Source organism: Rhipicephalus sanguineus, unplaced genomic scaffold (assembly GCF_013339695.2).
Source record: "Rhipicephalus sanguineus isolate Rsan-2018 unplaced genomic scaffold, BIME_Rsan_1.4 Seq239, whole genome shotgun sequence".
NCBI classification, from domain to species: domain Eukaryota; kingdom Metazoa; phylum Arthropoda; class Arachnida; order Ixodida; family Ixodidae; genus Rhipicephalus; species Rhipicephalus sanguineus.
In genome coordinates, this window is record NW_023614840.1 from 171365 (window position 1) to 189357 (window position 17993).

At 45.8% G+C, this 17993-nt stretch overlaps 1 protein-coding gene across 1 annotated transcript in view; it reads left to right on the forward strand.

Moving 5' to 3' along the window:
• Positions 1–17993, forward strand: part of LOC119376826 (exocyst complex component 5-like) — an 88880-nt gene that overhangs the window by 52890 nt on the left and 17997 nt on the right. The window contains 1 exon segment of the mRNA XM_049411491.1: positions 10950–11156. Within this exon segment, the coding sequence (XP_049267448.1) occupies positions 10950–11156 (207 nt within the window).

Consider the following 17993-nt stretch of genomic DNA (forward strand, 5'->3'; position numbering starts at 1 on the left):
AGGAGACTGTACCGGGACCCTCTGTACACGATTATTGGATACGAATTGTGCAATAAGCAAACAATATAAAAATATCAAAACAAAAAAAAAGAAAGAAAACATGTACGATAGTTACACTGATAAATACTACAATAATAGGAGACATTAATCATTAAATTTTCAAGTACATAAAACTTTTTTAATTGTATAAATATTGGGTGAAGAAATACAAATTCATACTAACAGTGAAAATATGCAAGGAAGTCACCATGAATAGTAACAACAATTTCACGTAATTTTAATATAATTATAAATAGGAGAGGAAAAAAACAAGCACCAAAGAACGCAGTACATACTATGAATAATTCATATAATTATTGGCTTAGAAAGTGAGTTCTAAGCGTTTTTTTTAAGCGCATTAAGAGATGACGATGTTTTGATGGAGTGATTCACGATGGGATTCAGCGTATGATTTTCCAAGAGCTAAAAAGTCGTGAAATACAGTGTTGAACCAATTTCCAAGGTCCCCAGTTCTTTGCTGGAGATTTTAACTATCCCAATATTGTCTGGGGGCATACATGACTCTCGGTGGCACAAGAAAACGAGGATATGAGACAGAATATTTTTTGGTATGCCAACTTAAGCCAAATGGTTTCAGTACCCACGTGCAGTGAATAGGTTTTGGATCTCTTGCTCGCTACTGATCCGAACAACGTTTGTTAACGTGTTGGAAGGCATCAGCAGTCATAAAATTTGCCCTGTGAATTTCAAATATTCAGAGAAAAAAAACGTTTCATACGAGGAAAAATACCTTTTACTGCGGGCGAGAAATATTAACGCGATCTCAAGCCTTCTTTCTTCTTTTTGTATTGATTTCTTAAGCTCTTTTAACATCCGTGATGCAAACAAAGACTTGATACTATCCACGACAAACTTATCTCACTAAGACAAAAGTCACTATAGCCACATCGACACAAAGCACATGGTTTGCGTAAAATATTGGATAATAAGACGGAAACTATTATATCGCCGGCGTCGGGGGGCATCTGGGCATGTTAGCGTGAACATGTGCAGTTGTGTAGATTATCGAAACAGCTAAAGGGAAATTTTGTAACAATGGTATTTCAATTTTGTTAAGCAACAGTAAAGAATTTTGGGAAGTTGTAAATCCAAGTTACGGTTCCAAACCTCTAGTAACAACAATAGGCAAAGACTGAAAACCCCCTTTCCTCATCAGACGCTGCAACAGCATTCGGTAATTTCTTTAGCTTGGCAAAATGCGTGAGAAGGGTTTGTAGCAATGATGACAAACATATTTACCATTTAAGCTATGTAAAGGTAACTTCAACTGAAAAAAAATTACCTGGACAATGCTTTAACAAAGGTCTACAATGACACATGTAAATTTGACAGGAAAGGAGCATAACTATAAGAACACTAAAGTGCAATCCATCCAGCCACGAGCTTTCATAACAAAGTACTCCAATGCACCTCCAAAAATAGTATCCTTCCCAAGTACTATCCATTATTATCAAGCAATGAGTACCTTACAAAAGTGTTCCTCAAACCGCCTAAGATTCCCTATTGTCACAATAGAAACTTTATTGACATTAGTGCATGTAAAAGTAAATTCCACTGTACCAGATCTAAAATTGCAGATACCTCTGTTACGTCTGTACAGCCACTTGTGGCTGTACGACGATTTATTTATGCAAGGAAAATGAACACTCTAAAAGCGCAGCCTAGGCGTTGGAGTCACAAATGGCTAACGTTCGACACCAGAATGATGCTCGTGCCACAGCGCCAGTGTGCGCGCGCGCACTTCATCGTCGTTGTCTTCAAGCGAGACATGTCAATTCTTCCCCCCTTAGACGAAGTCTCATAGCGGTCTGGAGGCCGCCTACCTCTGGTGGGCGCAGTTGCCGGTGTTCCTGCTGTGACGTCGAGGTCGACGGTTGCGAGGGAGTTGTCTTGCATGTTGAGCGAGTCAGGCCGTTGATCAGCAGAACTCGACGGCGTCTCTTCTGACGTGTTGTCCGAGAAATCATCTGCTACGCTCCAATCTGTCGGTGATTGGATTGTGTCCGGTCTGGCTCGTTTTCCTCATATGGTTGAGGTGACGCCGAACCTTTCCGTGGTTGCTTTTACAAGCCAGGATCGTGGTCCGACGCGGCGCAGTATTTCGCCTTCAATCCAATCTGGCTTTTTCAAAAACTGGGAATGAGCACTCTCTCTCCTACTGCGAACGAGGGATTTCGTCAATGTCTCCTGCTCTCACAGATGTGTCTTTCCGTCCCCGTTTGAGAAAATCGAGAGGACATAGAAGCTCTCGTCCAAACATTGCTCTCGCAGGTGACATTCCTGTAGCAGTGTGAATGTCGGTGTGCCTATACAGGAATCTTGCAAGTCGACACTGTATGGACCTGTCTGTATCCCTGAGGAGTGCTCTTTCAGCTCTGCCACATAGCGTTCTGCCTGGCCGTTTGTGGCAGGATGGTAACCTGGTGATGTTGTAGCCTGTATGCCATTTGCCGTATAGAACTGCTTATCTCGTTCGAAATAAAGGCTTTTCCGTTGTCGGAGACAACCTTTCGGGGAATGCCAAACGTAGCAAAGATGCTCGTAGCACATCGATGACAACCGCGGATGTTGCTTGCGTCACTTGCCGACTTCCACCCACTTGTGTGTGCATCCACAACAACCAAGTAGGTGTGCCCGAGAGTGGCCCCGCGAAGTCAACGTGCACCATGTGCATGGGCTTGGGACGGTTCCAGGAGGGAATAGGAGCTTGGGTGGGCTCTTCGCGTTGAAAGGCATTCGCGGCACTGTCACACCGTTTCCCGATCACCTTGTCGATTCCGGGCCACCATACGTAGCTCCTTGCGCACTTCTTCTGGCTACCATGCCTCGGTGACCAGCGTGCAGAGTGCCAGAACGTGGGATCGTGCTGAGCTCTGTATGATCACCCGTGATCCAAGTGTGGGCACTCGACTGAAGTGCTATTGCGGTCGCTCGTTGCAGTAAGGAGTGAACTCATCTCCAGTGAGTTTCTCCGCTGTGCCATCCTGCACTGTCTTGTACAACCTCTGCAGGATGCTGTCTTCTTGTGTCAGACGTGCTATCTCTGTAGCAGTGAACGGAGGTCTCGACAAAGCTTCGAACAATAGTACGTCGCCTGGTGGCCAGGGTTCATCGAGACGTTCTGGTAGTGGCAATCGGCTCAACGCGTCCGCGTTTTGATGGTTCTTGCCATGCCTGTAGACGATGTTGTAGTCATAGGCCGACAACATGATGCACCATCTGGTCATCCGTGGTGAGAGGACTTGAGCCGTTGGCTTCCCTGGACCCAGTATGCCGAGAAGCGGTTGATGATCCGTGACGAAAGTCACCTTTCTCCCCGCAATATACTTGTGGAACTTGTGTGCAGCAAACACTACGGCAAGGCCTTCTCTGTCCAACTGAGCATAATTGCGTTCCGCTGTCCCTAGCGTCCGAGATGCGAAAGCGATTGGCGCCTCTCTATTCTGGTCATCACGTTGAGACAGAACAGCTCCTATGCCGTATGGCGAAGCGTCACATGAGACGAGAAGCTCCTTCTGTTCGTCGTAGTGTGCCAGTACGGTCTGACTGAGAAGCAATCTCTTCAGTTTATCGAATGCTTCTTGATGCTTGGTCTCCCATCTCCACGTGGCGTCTTTCTGAAGAAGCTGGTAGAGACAGCTGGCAATTGTTGCCCTGTTCTTCAAGAACCTGTCGTAGAAAGCCAGCATTCCAAGAAATGATTGAAGTGCTTGCTTGCAGTTTGGTGCTGGAGCATCCGTTATTGCTCGAACTTTCTCTTCGTTGGTATGGACCCCTGTCTCGTCAATTCGGTGTCCCAGAAAAGAAGCTTCTCGCACTGCAAAGCAGCACTTGTTTTTGCCGAGGCGCAGGTTGCAATTGCGCAGCCTCTTCAGAACTTCTTCCAGTCTCTCAGCGTGTTCCGTGGCGTCCTTTCCACTGGTGATCACGTCATCTAGGTATGCGCAAACGCCTGTGATGCCAGAAAGCATAGTCTCCATAAAGCGTTGAAAAATGGCTGGAGCTGCAGAGATTCCGAAAGGCAATCGTTTGACCTTGTACAGCCCTTTCAGCATGTTCAGGGTCAGTATCTCTGCTGTCTCTGGCGTTACGTGAAGTTGCTGGTAAGCTTGTGCCAAATCCAGGGTGCTGAATACCTTGCCTCCCCTCAAGTGGCTAAGGACTTCATCTGTTGTTGGAAGTGGGTAGTCTGCCTTCTTCGATACCTGGTTCACTGTGCAACGGTAGTCGCCGCATATTCGCAACGAGCCGTTTTTCTTTCGAACAAGTACTAGAGGCGTTGCCCAATCCGAATGCTGCGCAGGCTCGATTATGCCTTGACTTTGCAGTCGATCCAATTCAGCTTCTACAGCTGACCGCAGCGCGAAAGGAACCGGTCGTGCTTTTAGGAACTTTGGTTTTGCTCGTTCCACGAGTTCAAGTTGTACCGCAGGACCGATGTCCTGAGATGACCTCGTCGAACACAGACTGGTACTTGTCTAGAAGCTTCGAAACAAGTTTGTCGTCTGATACGTCATTGATGCCCGTGATCTGTATACCCAGATGAGGAAACCAGTTTCGTCCGAGGAGGTTACAACCTGCTCCTTTGATGACAACAAGTGGTAATGTGAAGTTCCTTTTCTTGTGCTCTACATCCACCGTTGCACATCCGAGAACTCGGAGGGACTGGCCTGACCATGTGCGTAGGAGAATGTTGTCCGTTTGAAGCTGTGGTGGGTCATCTGTCCACGTAGCTTTGAACGTGGCCTCACTGATGAGTGTGCAAGCTGCAACCAGTCGACTTCGAACTCCAAGGTCTTGCCATGTATGCGCAGTTGAGTCATGACCTTCTGCGTGCTGGACGTGTCGATTAAGGTGTTGAGCTCGTAAAGTGCCACGTCTGGTGAATCCTGTTGAGTCGTGACTGGTGCTGAGGCCACTGTCGAAGTTCCTTGTCGGGGACATTCGATGTTGTTGTTCCTGTTTGTTCTTGCCTCTTTCCACTTTTTCAGGCAGGCCTTTTCAATGTGTCCGCGTTTCTTGCAGTAGTTGCAGGAAGCTGTCTGAAACTTGCAAGTGTCCGGACTATGCTGCGCGTCCAACGCCAACAGTGTTGTTTCTTCTTTTGGGCAGAGGCACTCGAGTGACGTTGATTTTCTGTCTTGCCGATACTTGTGCAGGCTTCGTGAATCTCTTTGAATTCCGTTTTCACGTTTTTCTGATCTTCGACGGCGTTTTCAGCTCGCAGTGCAATGTCAAGGCTCTCTTGAATGTCAAGTCCTTTTCTGCGAACAGCCGTTGCTGGACCTGCTCGTTCCGAAGACCGCAAACGAAATGATCACGCAGCATTACATCAAGAGGCAGCATTGTTGGATTCGCCGCAGCGTCTACGCTTGTTCCAAAATTGCAATCTGCTGCTAGCTTCTTGAGCGCTGTTACGTAATCACTGACCGTTTCGTCATGCCGTTGGTCACGACGTGGAAGCGTGCCCTGCAGAAGACCTCAGATGGCTGTGGATCAAAGTGCGCCTTGAGCATCTCGACTATGTCATCGTAGCTCACTTGGTTGGGCTGCTTGGGTTGAACGAGGGCGCAGACGACGTCGTAAGTCTGTTCTCCCGCATAACGTTAGCAGATGAGCACGTTTCTTGGAAGCGTCCGTGTCGTTAGCCTCGAAGAAGAACTGTAACCTCCCATACCAGGATCTCCAGGAGCCGGAGCTGCCGCTGAATTCGGGTAGCCGACCAAAGTCAGTCGCCATCTCGTTCCGTTCCTTGACGTCGGTGAAGTGCCGGTGAGTCCAGAGTCTTCCTCGTCGCCAACTGTTACGTCTGTACAGCCACTTGTGGCTGTACGACGATTTATTTTATGCAAGGAAACATGAACACTCTAAAAAGCGCAGCTTAGGCGTTGGAGTCACAAAATGGCTAACGTTCGACACCAGAATGACGCTCGTGCCACAGCGCCAGTGTGTCGCGTGCGCACTTCATCGTCGTCGTCTTCAAGCGAGACATGTCACCTTCAAAATGAGGACAAAATTAAAAAGCACTGGATGTGACTGTGTCTATAAAAAAAATCTGGTTTCACCGGTGCTATTTATATTCGGGAATGTTCTTACCGTAAAATACCGAGCAAGCGCCTCCTCTCCCTCCTCCCCTGCGGCCACTTTTTTTTTTTTTTTTTAAGACGAGCATCGCTTGTGTACAAAGAACCACAAGAGTGAGTACACTGAATGCGTATCTAATGTTGTTTATGAAATTTTGTTGTCATGTGGCCACTCGTATATTGGAAGATGGTGCGCTGCACGCCAGGCTCTCCGGTGTTGGTGATATACCACCAGAAGACTGCAGGTCTCTCCAGGCCGAGGACTTAACTTTTGCGTTCGACTCTGAGGAGTCTTTTGACGAGGGGGAATAAAAACAATAAATAAATAAAGCATTTCATTAGAAACATGGATGGGCATCTTTTATTTTATAGCAAAAGCTGTTATGAGATCACAGCAAGGGCTGTTTTGGCGCCGTAGTTGTCCGCCGCCGCCGCCGTGTCCATAACCACTATCGCTCAAAATAAGAAAAGAAAAAAAAACGAAATAAGAAAAATTTCCAGGGTGGAACGAGGTTCGAGCCTGAACCCTCTGCGTGGGAGCCCAGTATTATACCTCAGAGCTATGCTGGTGCTTGAAACTGCTTTGCAAAAAGACCCTATGCAGGTTTCATGTCCGGAAGGAACCACATTAACATCTGTAATGTAGCGTGGTAGAAGAGTAACACCAAGTGTCACACAACGCGAATTCTGTAATCAGGCATCACACAATGCGAATTGCACAACGAGTGGGTTGTTGAATGCTTCCAACCCATTACAAAGGGCTCTGCCATAATTCTTCATCGTCATTAGCCACAGCATCAACAAAGTGTACATAATGCCTTACAGGTGTCTAGCAGGTACCACGGTTCTGCGCAGAATGACGAAAAATTGCATAGTGGCTGCTTCCCTACTTCACAAAAATTATGATTTATAGTGTAGTTGGTTCCCCGTAGGTGCACTTCTATTGGTTGCCAAGGAAGTCCATAAGGCTCCCATGAACCATTTCCTCAGGGTCTCAATAAAGTGAATTCCCTCTCTCTGTCTCATGTTAGCGTATGTTATAAAGCGTGGTGGGAGAGTGAATAACGACCGGGCGTCACAAAATGCGAATTACGTAACTAGTGGGTAATTTAAAGCTTCCAACACATTACAAGATGCTCAGTCATAATTCTTCATTGTGATCAGCTGTCGCATCAAGAAACTGCACATAATGCTTTACAGGTGGTACCTTGCTTCTCCGCAGAATGACTAGTTGTCGTGGTGGGTGCTTCCCAACTTCACAAAAATTATGATTTGTGGCATAGTGGGTACGTTGCTAGTGTAGTTGTATTAGTAGCCACAAGACAGTTTATAATGAGCTCTAGAAATGCCGCTCTTCGAGCTTTCGCTGTGACTGTGCTGCGCTTTCCGCACAGGCCTGGTGTTTTTTTAGCAGCTCTCCCGCCGCCATCCTGAATTTCGGTCCAGGACTGAGCAAGCGCCCCCCCCCCCCTCCTCTAAATCTGGTCGGATTATCCTTCTCCGTAAGGGGGGCGCTTGCTCGGCATTTTACGGTAGTGTCAGAAGCAATATGTTGGCAAAGAACTACCTAAAGCAGGCCATTTCAATATGGTAGGTCTTAATTCTGATGACACTTCAATCTTCCCTTTTCCCACAGACCAAAAATAGTCAGATCTCATTCATGAGCTCAATATACTTGAATTAATAAGTATAAACTTCCCAAAGAGGGCTTTGAATCAACTTAATGTAGTAGGCACACAAATATGACCAGCACCTCTAGGGTCCTTTCTCTAACACTTATTCTGGCACAGCCCTCCCCCCTCACAACAAATGTTTCGGGAGTTGGGCTGCAATTTGTTTTTTAAAAAGTGGAGAGTTTTTATTTGAATAAACACAAATAGTAATGTGAAAGCGAGTCGGGCTATAGCGGCAGTTTCAAGATGGGTGTTCCTCCTTGAAAAGCACTAGGATTCAGTGCGGGTGGAAGCGATAACTGGTGAGCAGTTGAAATCAAGAAGCATTTCGAGTGTATGCCAATATCAGCTAGTTAACTGTAAGATCGTAAAATAACAGCGCAATAAACTACTACGGACGAACACACAGAGACAAATGAGCACTGACTTCCAACTGGTTTATTTGTGCAGAAACATAAAATTTATAGCACTCACATATCACAAGAAACAGATAATCGCATCATGTGCAGAAAATCTTTTTCTTTATGAAGAAGAGCTATTAAAGGAGTGCTAACGCACTGATCACCAAGCTTATTGATCAAGTCAGCTTCTATGATTTCACGCGTGATCTATTCCCGGTTTTTAGCACTGACACTCGACTTGACAAACAACGGAACTCACCTGCAGCGAGAACATTTATGAGCTAGGTTGCCTTGCTTGCATTGTACTTGTGCTCAGATAATCTAGAACTGAGGCACCTGCCCATCTGGCCTATGTCCACTGTTAAAGGGAACACTTGCGTGCAGGGTATATTCGAATTTCGCTCTTTTGTAAAAGCACAGTGGCTCAGATTTGCATAAGGCTACTGGTGGTTAAAAGTTGCAACTCCTTTTGAAAGAACAGTGCCATGCGCGAAGAAAGCTTCCCCATCCACTTGCTGTTAGGGGGCCAGCAAGATGAAGGGTGCTCATTCGAGTGTCCAGGTCTGAGCACAGGTCTGAGCAATCGCCTTGCAGGTTGGCTGCACAAAAGCGAAAAACCACAGTTGTTCCATATTTGCATACTCTTTCCTACGCTCTGAAAAAAGTAGCTCAGCAAGCTAATGTTCGTGTTGCATTTTCTGCACCTGACAATTGTCTAAAATTTGAAGGATCACTGACCCGCACCGCAAAAATTGCAGCATGCACTATTAAGCGCAAGATTAAGTTTGTCCAGTGCACAGTGAACGTTGCATATCGTGTATCGTTATCATGTGGCAAATTGTACATAGGCAAGACGGGTAGGTGCCTCAATTCTAGATTATCTGAGCACAAGTACAATGTAGAAAAATATAAGCAAGGCAACCTAGCTCATCATTGTTCTCGCTGTGGGTGCATTCCGCTGTTTGTCAAGTCGAGTGTCGTCGCTAAAAACCGGGAATAGATCACGCGTGAAAGCATAGAAGCTGACTTGATCGATAAGCTTGGTGATCAGTGCATTAGCATTCCTTCAATAGCTCTTCTTCATAAAGAAAAAGATTTTCTGTGCATGATGTGATTATCTGTTTCTTGTGATATGTAAGTGCTATAAATTCTATGTTTCTGAATAACTAGCCCGATTTACCACCCTTGTGAGGTAACTGTAAGATATGGAGCTGAAACTTTTAATGAAGAAAGAATGATAGAGATAATGCTGTAATGCAATAGATTTGATAAAAAGACCTTTCTTTATTGTAGGCTGCCATGTTTGGCAAGGCTTGAACAAGTTGGTGACTAATCGTCATTAACCCTTTCATTGCCACGACCAAGATAATTCATGTGACCATACACATACAAGCCCTGCCAGTGCCAAGGCCTACAATGATGCTGCCACTCGCAACACAACTTTCGTTTTAAAAAAAAATATGTGCGCCTGTCCAGACATTTCTGTAGAGGACATATAGACAAATATAACCTCTAGTAAAATTTTTGACAACACGGGTGTGCATCTTTCTACATCTGAATCGGTTCGCCTCTCTTTGCCGTCTCAGCAGCCCAGCCAAGGGGGCTCAGCATGCTACGTGCGCATGCTACTTGACGGACGAAGAAATTCAGAAGCTCTTGATAAATTCAGACTGTGAATAAGGTAGATAATTAGTGGCTCTGCCACTCTAAATTGGCATATAATATTTTTTATCTCGTTTATCGCTTGTAATTTGCTCATAATTAATTAGCTTGCAACGAGTGCAACTTTTTGTTTGACGAGATAATCCTCAATAAAAATCTTTACATGTCTTGAAGAGCATCCTACTGCATTGCTGGCACAAATACCCATCTAAGATGAAGAAAAAAGGCACAAAGTGTGGTGCGGTGCAAAAAAAAAAAAAAAACGGCAAAGAAAGGGTTAAGTGCGTGTGAAGCTGTGCACAGGACAGGAAAAAGTGAAGTCAGTAAAAGCATGTTGTTTACTCATGTTTTCTGCACTTTGTGCTGTTCCGTGCAGTGCTTCACATGCATGTTATGATGACAGCTAGCAGACCGAAAGGCACTTCGCTTTAAGAAGAAAATTGAAAACTTTGCATAATTGATCTTAGTTAATAAACTAACCAAGTGCTATATAAAAATTCCTGAATGAGAACCACATGATGGCATACAATATGTCATTGGTTTCATTGGCTTGCTGCTAACCACTTTTTTTTTAAGTTCTCGTTACATGAAACACTTCGTATATAATATATATAATATATGTGTGTGTGTGTGTGTGCGTGTGCTTGATTCCCCTCCTCCAAAAATGATCCCCAGGTGGTCGAAATTGCTGGAGCCATTCACTGCGGCGTCGCTCGTTATCATATCGCGCTTTGGGGACCTAAAACCTCAGCAGTTCACCTCCCCCTTTTCTGAAAAAAAGTTTCTGGATGTGCCACTGGCCCTGTGAAAGAGACCAGAGCTGGCATTCTGTTTTTTCCTTCTTTGTTGTGCCAGCCTTTTTAATGGCAATAGCCACTAGGTCCTCTTCAAAGCTCTTCTCCTCGAAATGCAGTTGCTGCCTTGGTGCAGACAAGAATATTTGGTCGATTTCTATATGAATTGTAATATCATTACCAACCAGCTAGGCAAACTGACTTAACAAAGTGAACTCTCCTATGGACGATGTTTGATGCATGTTCTTCATATGTGCTGTTTGCCTGCTGTGGTAGAACAATGCAGCTGTCCTCCAACCTGTCCAAGTTCAAGATGGGAAATGACCCTGCTTTCCTGAAGAAGTTGACACGCCAGATTTTCTCCAAGCATTTGGACCCGTACCTATCCATTGAGATGCAATACCTGAGGGACAAATGCTGCACTGTGCTCAACAGGTACTACGAGTCCAAGAACCACCACAAGCGGCAGTTTCAGTTTGGCGGGTAAGAGCTTTGGTGTTTATACAAACCTAGATTCGATAATTCAGGAATGGTCGAATGACTAAGGAAAATTTAATTGCACTAATGTGTTTTACATTAACCCAACATGCAGTGGCATAAGCAAAGGTTGCGTGCAGTGGGGTAGTTGCAGTCTAACCAAATTAACATATGCGAAAAGCTTGGTCGCTTGGATTGCGGATTACTGGTGATCCTGATAAAACAGAGGGATTTGTCCACTTTGCTAGTTATGTAATTTATGTGCTCGTGTCATGTCAGGTCTGAAGATATGTGAACATATCAATATTTTCTGGGAACACTGCTTCAGTGGCCATGTTGGTAATAGTATAAGAGCAAGTATAGACTACACTGGTCATGGTAAATGTCATTACTTTTGTTTGACATCCCCATGACATGACAAGAACTTTATTTTAGAGCTGTGCGAATAGCAAAATTTTGGGTGCGAAGCGAATTCAAAAATTGAAGTCCGAGTGCAAATCGAATCGAATATTTTTCGAATATTTCTCGAATATTTCTAGAATATTTTTCGAATACTTGAAGCGAAAATGCATAAAAAAAGTTACAGAGGATTCCTAAGCATATTCTTACGAGATGGCAACATGAAAGTGTTTCTTTTGCTAGGTTGATGAAGCATTGGCGGGGTGGTGTTTCATAGTTGTCTTATCAAGAATGAGGCAATGTAGAGGCCGAATTCTATTTATGTACATGATTTGGTGCAACCAAAGTGTTGCCGACAACACTTTACACGTGATAGGCAAAGATGCCATTATCTCAGCCTCTCCTCCTTTTTCAACTACTGTGGAAGCCCAACTGATGTGGCAGACAAGGGTGTGCTCTCTTCAAGTCCGGAGTTCCAAATCTGCCTCGTAGACGTCGATATATAAGAACATCTGAAATTTTGGATGCTAAAAAGCTTCGGCTTCCGATTTTTCGGACTTCCTGCCCAAATTTCAGGTCCAAAACAGCATTAGTTGAGCCCCCACCGCTGACACATCTTTCATCTCCATGTTGGAACCAGCGTTTTCTCCGTAGCAGAGTTCGAAAGGCAGCTTTGCCGCAATACCGGGGTGTGATGAGGTGAAGCATATTGAAAATCTAGGGACCACTTTCAATCAAACGTTGACTGTCTCTTGGCAAAGTTCGACCGTAATGGAGCTTTAAGGTAGCTTTGCCTCAATACCGGGGTGTGATGAGGTGAAGCATATTGAAAATCTAGGGACCTCTTTCAATCGGACGTTGACTGTCTCTTGGCAAAGTTCGACCGTAACGGAGCTTGAAAGGCAGCTTTGCCTCGATACCGGGGTGTGATGAGGTGAAGCATATTGAAAGTCTAGGGACCTCTTCTAATTGGACGTTGACTGTCTCTTGGCGAAGTTTGACCGTAACGGAGCTTGAAAGGCAGCTTTGCCTCGATACCGGGGTGTGATGAGGTGAAGCATATTGAAAATCTAGGGATCACTTTTAACTGGACGTTGACTGTCTCTTGGCAAAGTTCGACCGTAACGGAGCTTGAAAGGCAGCTTTGCCTCGATACCGGAGTGTGATGAGGTGAAGCATATTGAAATCTAGGGACCACTTTCAATCGGACGTTGACTGTCTCTTAACAAAGTTCGACCGTAATGGAGCTTTAAAGGCAGCTTTGCCTCAATACCGAGGTGTGATGAGGTGAAGCATATTGAAAATCTAGGGACCTCTTTCAATCGGACGTTGACTGTCTCCTAGCAAAGTTCGACCGTAACGGAGCTTGAAAGGCAGCTTTGCCTCGATACCGGAGTGTGATGAGGTGAAGCATATTGAAAATCTAGGGACCACTTTCAATCGGACGTTGACTGTCTCTTGGCAAAGTTCGACCGTAACGGAGCTTGAAAGGCAGCTTTGCCTCGATAGCGGGGTGTAATGAGGTGAAGCATATTGAAAATCTAGGGACCACTTTCAATTGAACGTTCACGGTCTCTTGGCGAAGTTCGACCGTAACGGAGCTTGAAAGACAGCTTTGCCGCAATACGAGAGTGTAATGAGGTAAGCATATTGAAAATCTGAAGAGGTCATTTTCAATCGGACGTTGACTGTATTTGTTTTTGGGAAGTTCGAATAGTTCGAATAGTAAAATTCTGGTGCGAATCGAATCGAATAGCAAACACTATTCGAAAAATATTCGAAATTTCGAATACTCGCACACCCCTACTTTATTTCAGTCCTGAGGAACTCAGATCTAGAGCTGGAGGCCCCCTTGGTGCCCAAGAAGTTGGTGGCTCTGCCCACGATGCGACCGGCAGTCGAAGTCATCCCCATCTGCCATTTTTTTGCACCACTTGGCAGTTTCATCGAGTTCCGACATGGCAAAATGGCATAAGCGTGCGCACGAGGGGGCACGTTTACTCGGTTATGACCGCGCAGGTTTTTGACACTAATGGCGGCCGAAGACCACTGGTGTAGCATTTCAAGAATGGTTTGCTTCCCATCTTTACTTCAGGAAAGCCAGAGGCAGGCCATTGTGAGAAGAGCGCCATTGCTTCATTTTAATTTTTTTTCATCCACTGTGAATGTTGTACTTCGGACTCGTTCAACGGGGGGGGGGGGGTGCGCTGCGATTAAGCTCGCCCCCCCCTCCCTAATGGGGAACCCTGCGCATGCCTATGTCATCAGGCATACACAGGAAAGTGTGAATGGAGTGCTGCCCGTCTCTGAAGTTTTCTGCATCTACAAAAAGAGGCACTAGACCATGCTGTGCTGTACCATGCTCGCTGGGCATGTGTTCTCAGGATATCCACACTAGCGGTGTAATGTATGCCGATGTTCATCATGTCGCTGGCATTCTTCGTGCCAAGCACTCTTGCACTACTTCTTGTAATCCATGTGTTAATGGTATGGTTGAGCACCACTTTAATGTGTCGCTTTTCATTTGTGCTTGTTGCTGGGCTAGTTGGTACATGCTTACTGGAATACACAAGATGCATGACCACCACCGAAGGAAGAGGACATAGAAAAGATTGTCATCTGCAAATAACTTCATTTGCAGAAAGGCAGCTATGCACAAGGTGTTTCATGAAATGCGTCCGAAAATCCTCAAAAATAAGGGAAATGAGAAATTGCTCACTGCCTTCATAATTACTTTTTCTCTAGTGGCAGGCACCTTAAGATTAGTAGAGACATCAATCAGTTATTAACCGTATAATTAATGAAGATAGGTGCTCGGGTCAATAAGGGAATTGGAGCCCCTCCTGTGAAGAGCCAATTGCTGCTTTCCAACAACAGCCAATGGTAATTTTGCAGAGTGATGAAATTCAAACCAATTTAGCCGGCAAAACCAAAACTGAAACGTGGACGAGCGCAACTGCCATGCTCTTCTGAGACATACAGAATGAGCGGCATCATCACCGACTACACCCACTGCAGGGCCTCTCCCGTGTCGACCATTTAACTCAGTCCTGTGCTTGCTGAGGCCACGTTATCCTTGAAAACTTTTCATCTGCCCACCTACCTTCCTTCCTCCCCTTGCACGCTTGCTTTCTCTTGCAATCCAGTCTGTTACTCTTAATGATGAGCGGTTACGTTGCCTTCGCGCTATGAGAATGAGCAAGCATCGTTATATCAACCATCGAACTAATTGTTTTGTGGGTGTGCAGGCCGTGCTTGAAATTATAGCACGCATGACACATGAGTTAACGAATGCAGAAGATTAGCACCACTACGCAATCGTTGTCAGAAACAGCGACGTCATTATGACACATACCTTCCAAGTCTCCCGGATTTGAATGTTTCTCAGTTGTACGGTCATAGGAAAATCTCTCTCCCGGAATCCAGTTCTGCCCCGCGTCCAGTGCTTTGTCTGGCCACATGAGCAAGTTGTCTGGCCACATAGTAGAAAGGGTTCTTCTTCGTCTTTTTAACGATGGTAGAAAGGTTCAACTCAATTTCATTGCGCATGAAGTAGCTGTGCACTTTGCGCCGCAGTGCTGCCAACGCAAACGTGTGATAGCGCTGCAGCCGCGTCTTGCCGTGATGTGCTTTTCAATTTGGACCAAGGAATTCAATTTCTTGCGCTTCGGGGCAGTGGGGCCCGCAGAGCTTCAGCCTTGATACGCTTAACTGTTTCGCTCGCTCACTCCGGTGAGCTCGGCGACAGTCTGGCACACTGCATTTACAGACAAGTCACGCTGACGGCGCCTCACTCCGCGTAGACGTTGCAGATAACTTGCTTGGTCTGTTTTGATAGCCACTTTCATTCACATTTAGTGGACAGCATTTAGTGGACGCCCAGTGGACAGCTATATCGCAACTGAAAGGCCCAGACAGGTTGCCGCAGTTCAGCCGGATTGCAGAAGGGATGCTGCCATACTGTCGATACTACACAGCAACGCAGAGTGCAAGCGGCAGTTCAGTATCGTGAAAAAGACGGGAGGACACAATCTGCTCGTTCATGTGTGATAAGACACTCGCAAACGTCCTTCTCGCAAAATGTCAGAGAAATGGATTTTGTTATGGTCGAACATAGACATGATTTTTTGAAGAAGGCGAAATTGGCTGCAACCAATAGCCTTGCAGAAGTGAGGCCTTGATTTTCATGTTATTGTGATCATTTGAAAATCTCGGAATAAAATTTTTGTTTCCTTGAAAAACAAAAACAGTTTCACTTTAAGGCGAAGCGATTTATGCGATAGCAACAAATTGGATGCTATACGAGGTAACGCTAGCAGCTGAATTTTTTTTTTCACAAAGTGCTGGCTTAAGCGAATATGCTGCGCCGGTGAGCGAAGCGGTTTTTGTGCTGTCTGTTTGTCAACGCGAATTAAGGAGCACTGACTCTAAAATTTTACACCTTGTTTTTTCTGCTGCAATAATTAAGTAGCTTACAGTGCGCCCACCCCAGTGGAAACATCGTTTGCCCGAGTGCGCGACAGTTTCGAAGAGCGCCTAGTGTTTTCATGTAAACATAGCTGGCATGTGAGCTCAAAAAACCGCGTGGCAATCATTTTCAACGAAGGCTCCTGGTGCCACCATAATCCTCTCTGGGCTGTTCTTAACCTGTTGTGACCCCCGAAAATGCACTGCCGAGGCTTTGGACGCAGCTTTGTACCACGAGCACTGCCTATAAAGGAGGCGATCCTTCTCTCTGTGGAAAAGAGCCCTCCGATCTTGGCAATAGGCATGACCCCCCCCAAAATGAGTTGCCGGGCAAAGGACATCAGCCGTTGTACTCCCGTGCAAGTACATAAAAAAGGTGCGCCTGTTTCGCTAGAGGAGCGCTCGCAAGAAATATGGTGCCAACACAAGCTCGTGATGCAGGTGGCTGTTGTTTGATGTCGTACGCTGGTGGGACGTTTCGGTACAGATGCGCTACACGCAATTTAAAGATTGATCCTAAATGTGTTATAGGTTATATCAGCCGTTAATATTCATAGATGATGCGTTTGTGTACACACAAATCTATCCCATAAGTTATCTCCCTTCAAAATTTTGTGACACTACTGCTGCTTAAGTGGAGAGCCCAGCACTTAAAGGGTAGCCGTTACGATGTCTGTCAGATAGCATGTTCGCCAGCGCTCGCAACCGTTCCCGTCTCAACGGCGCCCTTATGGTCCCTGCCCGACGAATAACTGGTAAGCAAGCGACGATAGGCCTCGCACGCGGCGATGTTATCGCGTGTGCCCTTCGCGCGACGGTGACGGCCAGTCATTTCATCTGTGCTTCAACTGCGTTTCTCCCTAGCGCTAGCGCGCTTTACTCGCCGTGAAACAGACGATGCTAAGCGATGTTATCGGTTTGGACTCTGTAACAGATCAGCGGCGACTGCAAAATCCCGCTGACATGGGTCCATATATTGCTATCACAGTACCCCCCATGGTCGGCATACTTTATACCCCCCCCCCCCTCCGCGGTCGACATACTTTATATCCCCCCTGCCCCGTTGAGTAGATCTCCCGATTCCGTTTCTCCAAACTTGGCAGGTATGTGATCACTGCTAGTTGCGCTCATTGCACTTCCATTTCGTTTTGCCAGTGAATTCCTTCAATTTCATCACTTCGCAAATAATTATCGACGTCGCTTTTTCGAAAATCTCAAAGCACATGCATGGGATCTTTCGCAGGAAGAACTTTGTTTCCCATTGTGACTCAACCATGTGTGCCCTCAAATTAACAGTTAATTGATTTACCTAATTGATGTAAGTATTGTCTCTAGTCATCGTAAGATTTCTGCCGCCATCGAAAATATAATTAAGCAGCAAGCAAATATTGGCATTTCTCTTACATTTGTGGATTTTCGAACACATTTCTTGAAACCCCGTGTATACATATCCATAGCAAACCCTACAAACCACATCGCCTTACACGCTCAGAAAATTGCGGTAGATAAGCTGGCATCATACAGTCAGGCCATAGCCGGGGGGGTGGGGGGCCTTAGGGCCCAGGCCCTCCCCCCTCGAACGAGAGGGGGGCCCTCTCCCCTCTCGTTGTACGGTCCGTACGACGAGAGAGCACTGCCAGGAAGGCACGGCGGCTGCAAGAAGACCCCGAAGCGATGGAAGCGCTACGCCAATGACGAACGTGCTTGTAGGTCTATGAGGGGTGCAATGCTCGGTTCTGGAGCTTTGGACATCCGTGTCGTGTCTGTGACTCTCTGTGGTTTAACTCGAACCTCTGCGATGAGAATCAACCTAGAAACAACCTAGCTAACCTAGCCTTGAAACAACCTAGAAGCAACCAGATTAGACTTCAGACCGTCCAGTTTCTTCGCTGTTTCAAGCCTTGCGCGACTTAGTGCAAGCTTCGCCATTTTTTTATGAGGTAAACTTCCATAATTATATCGCCAATGTATTTTACT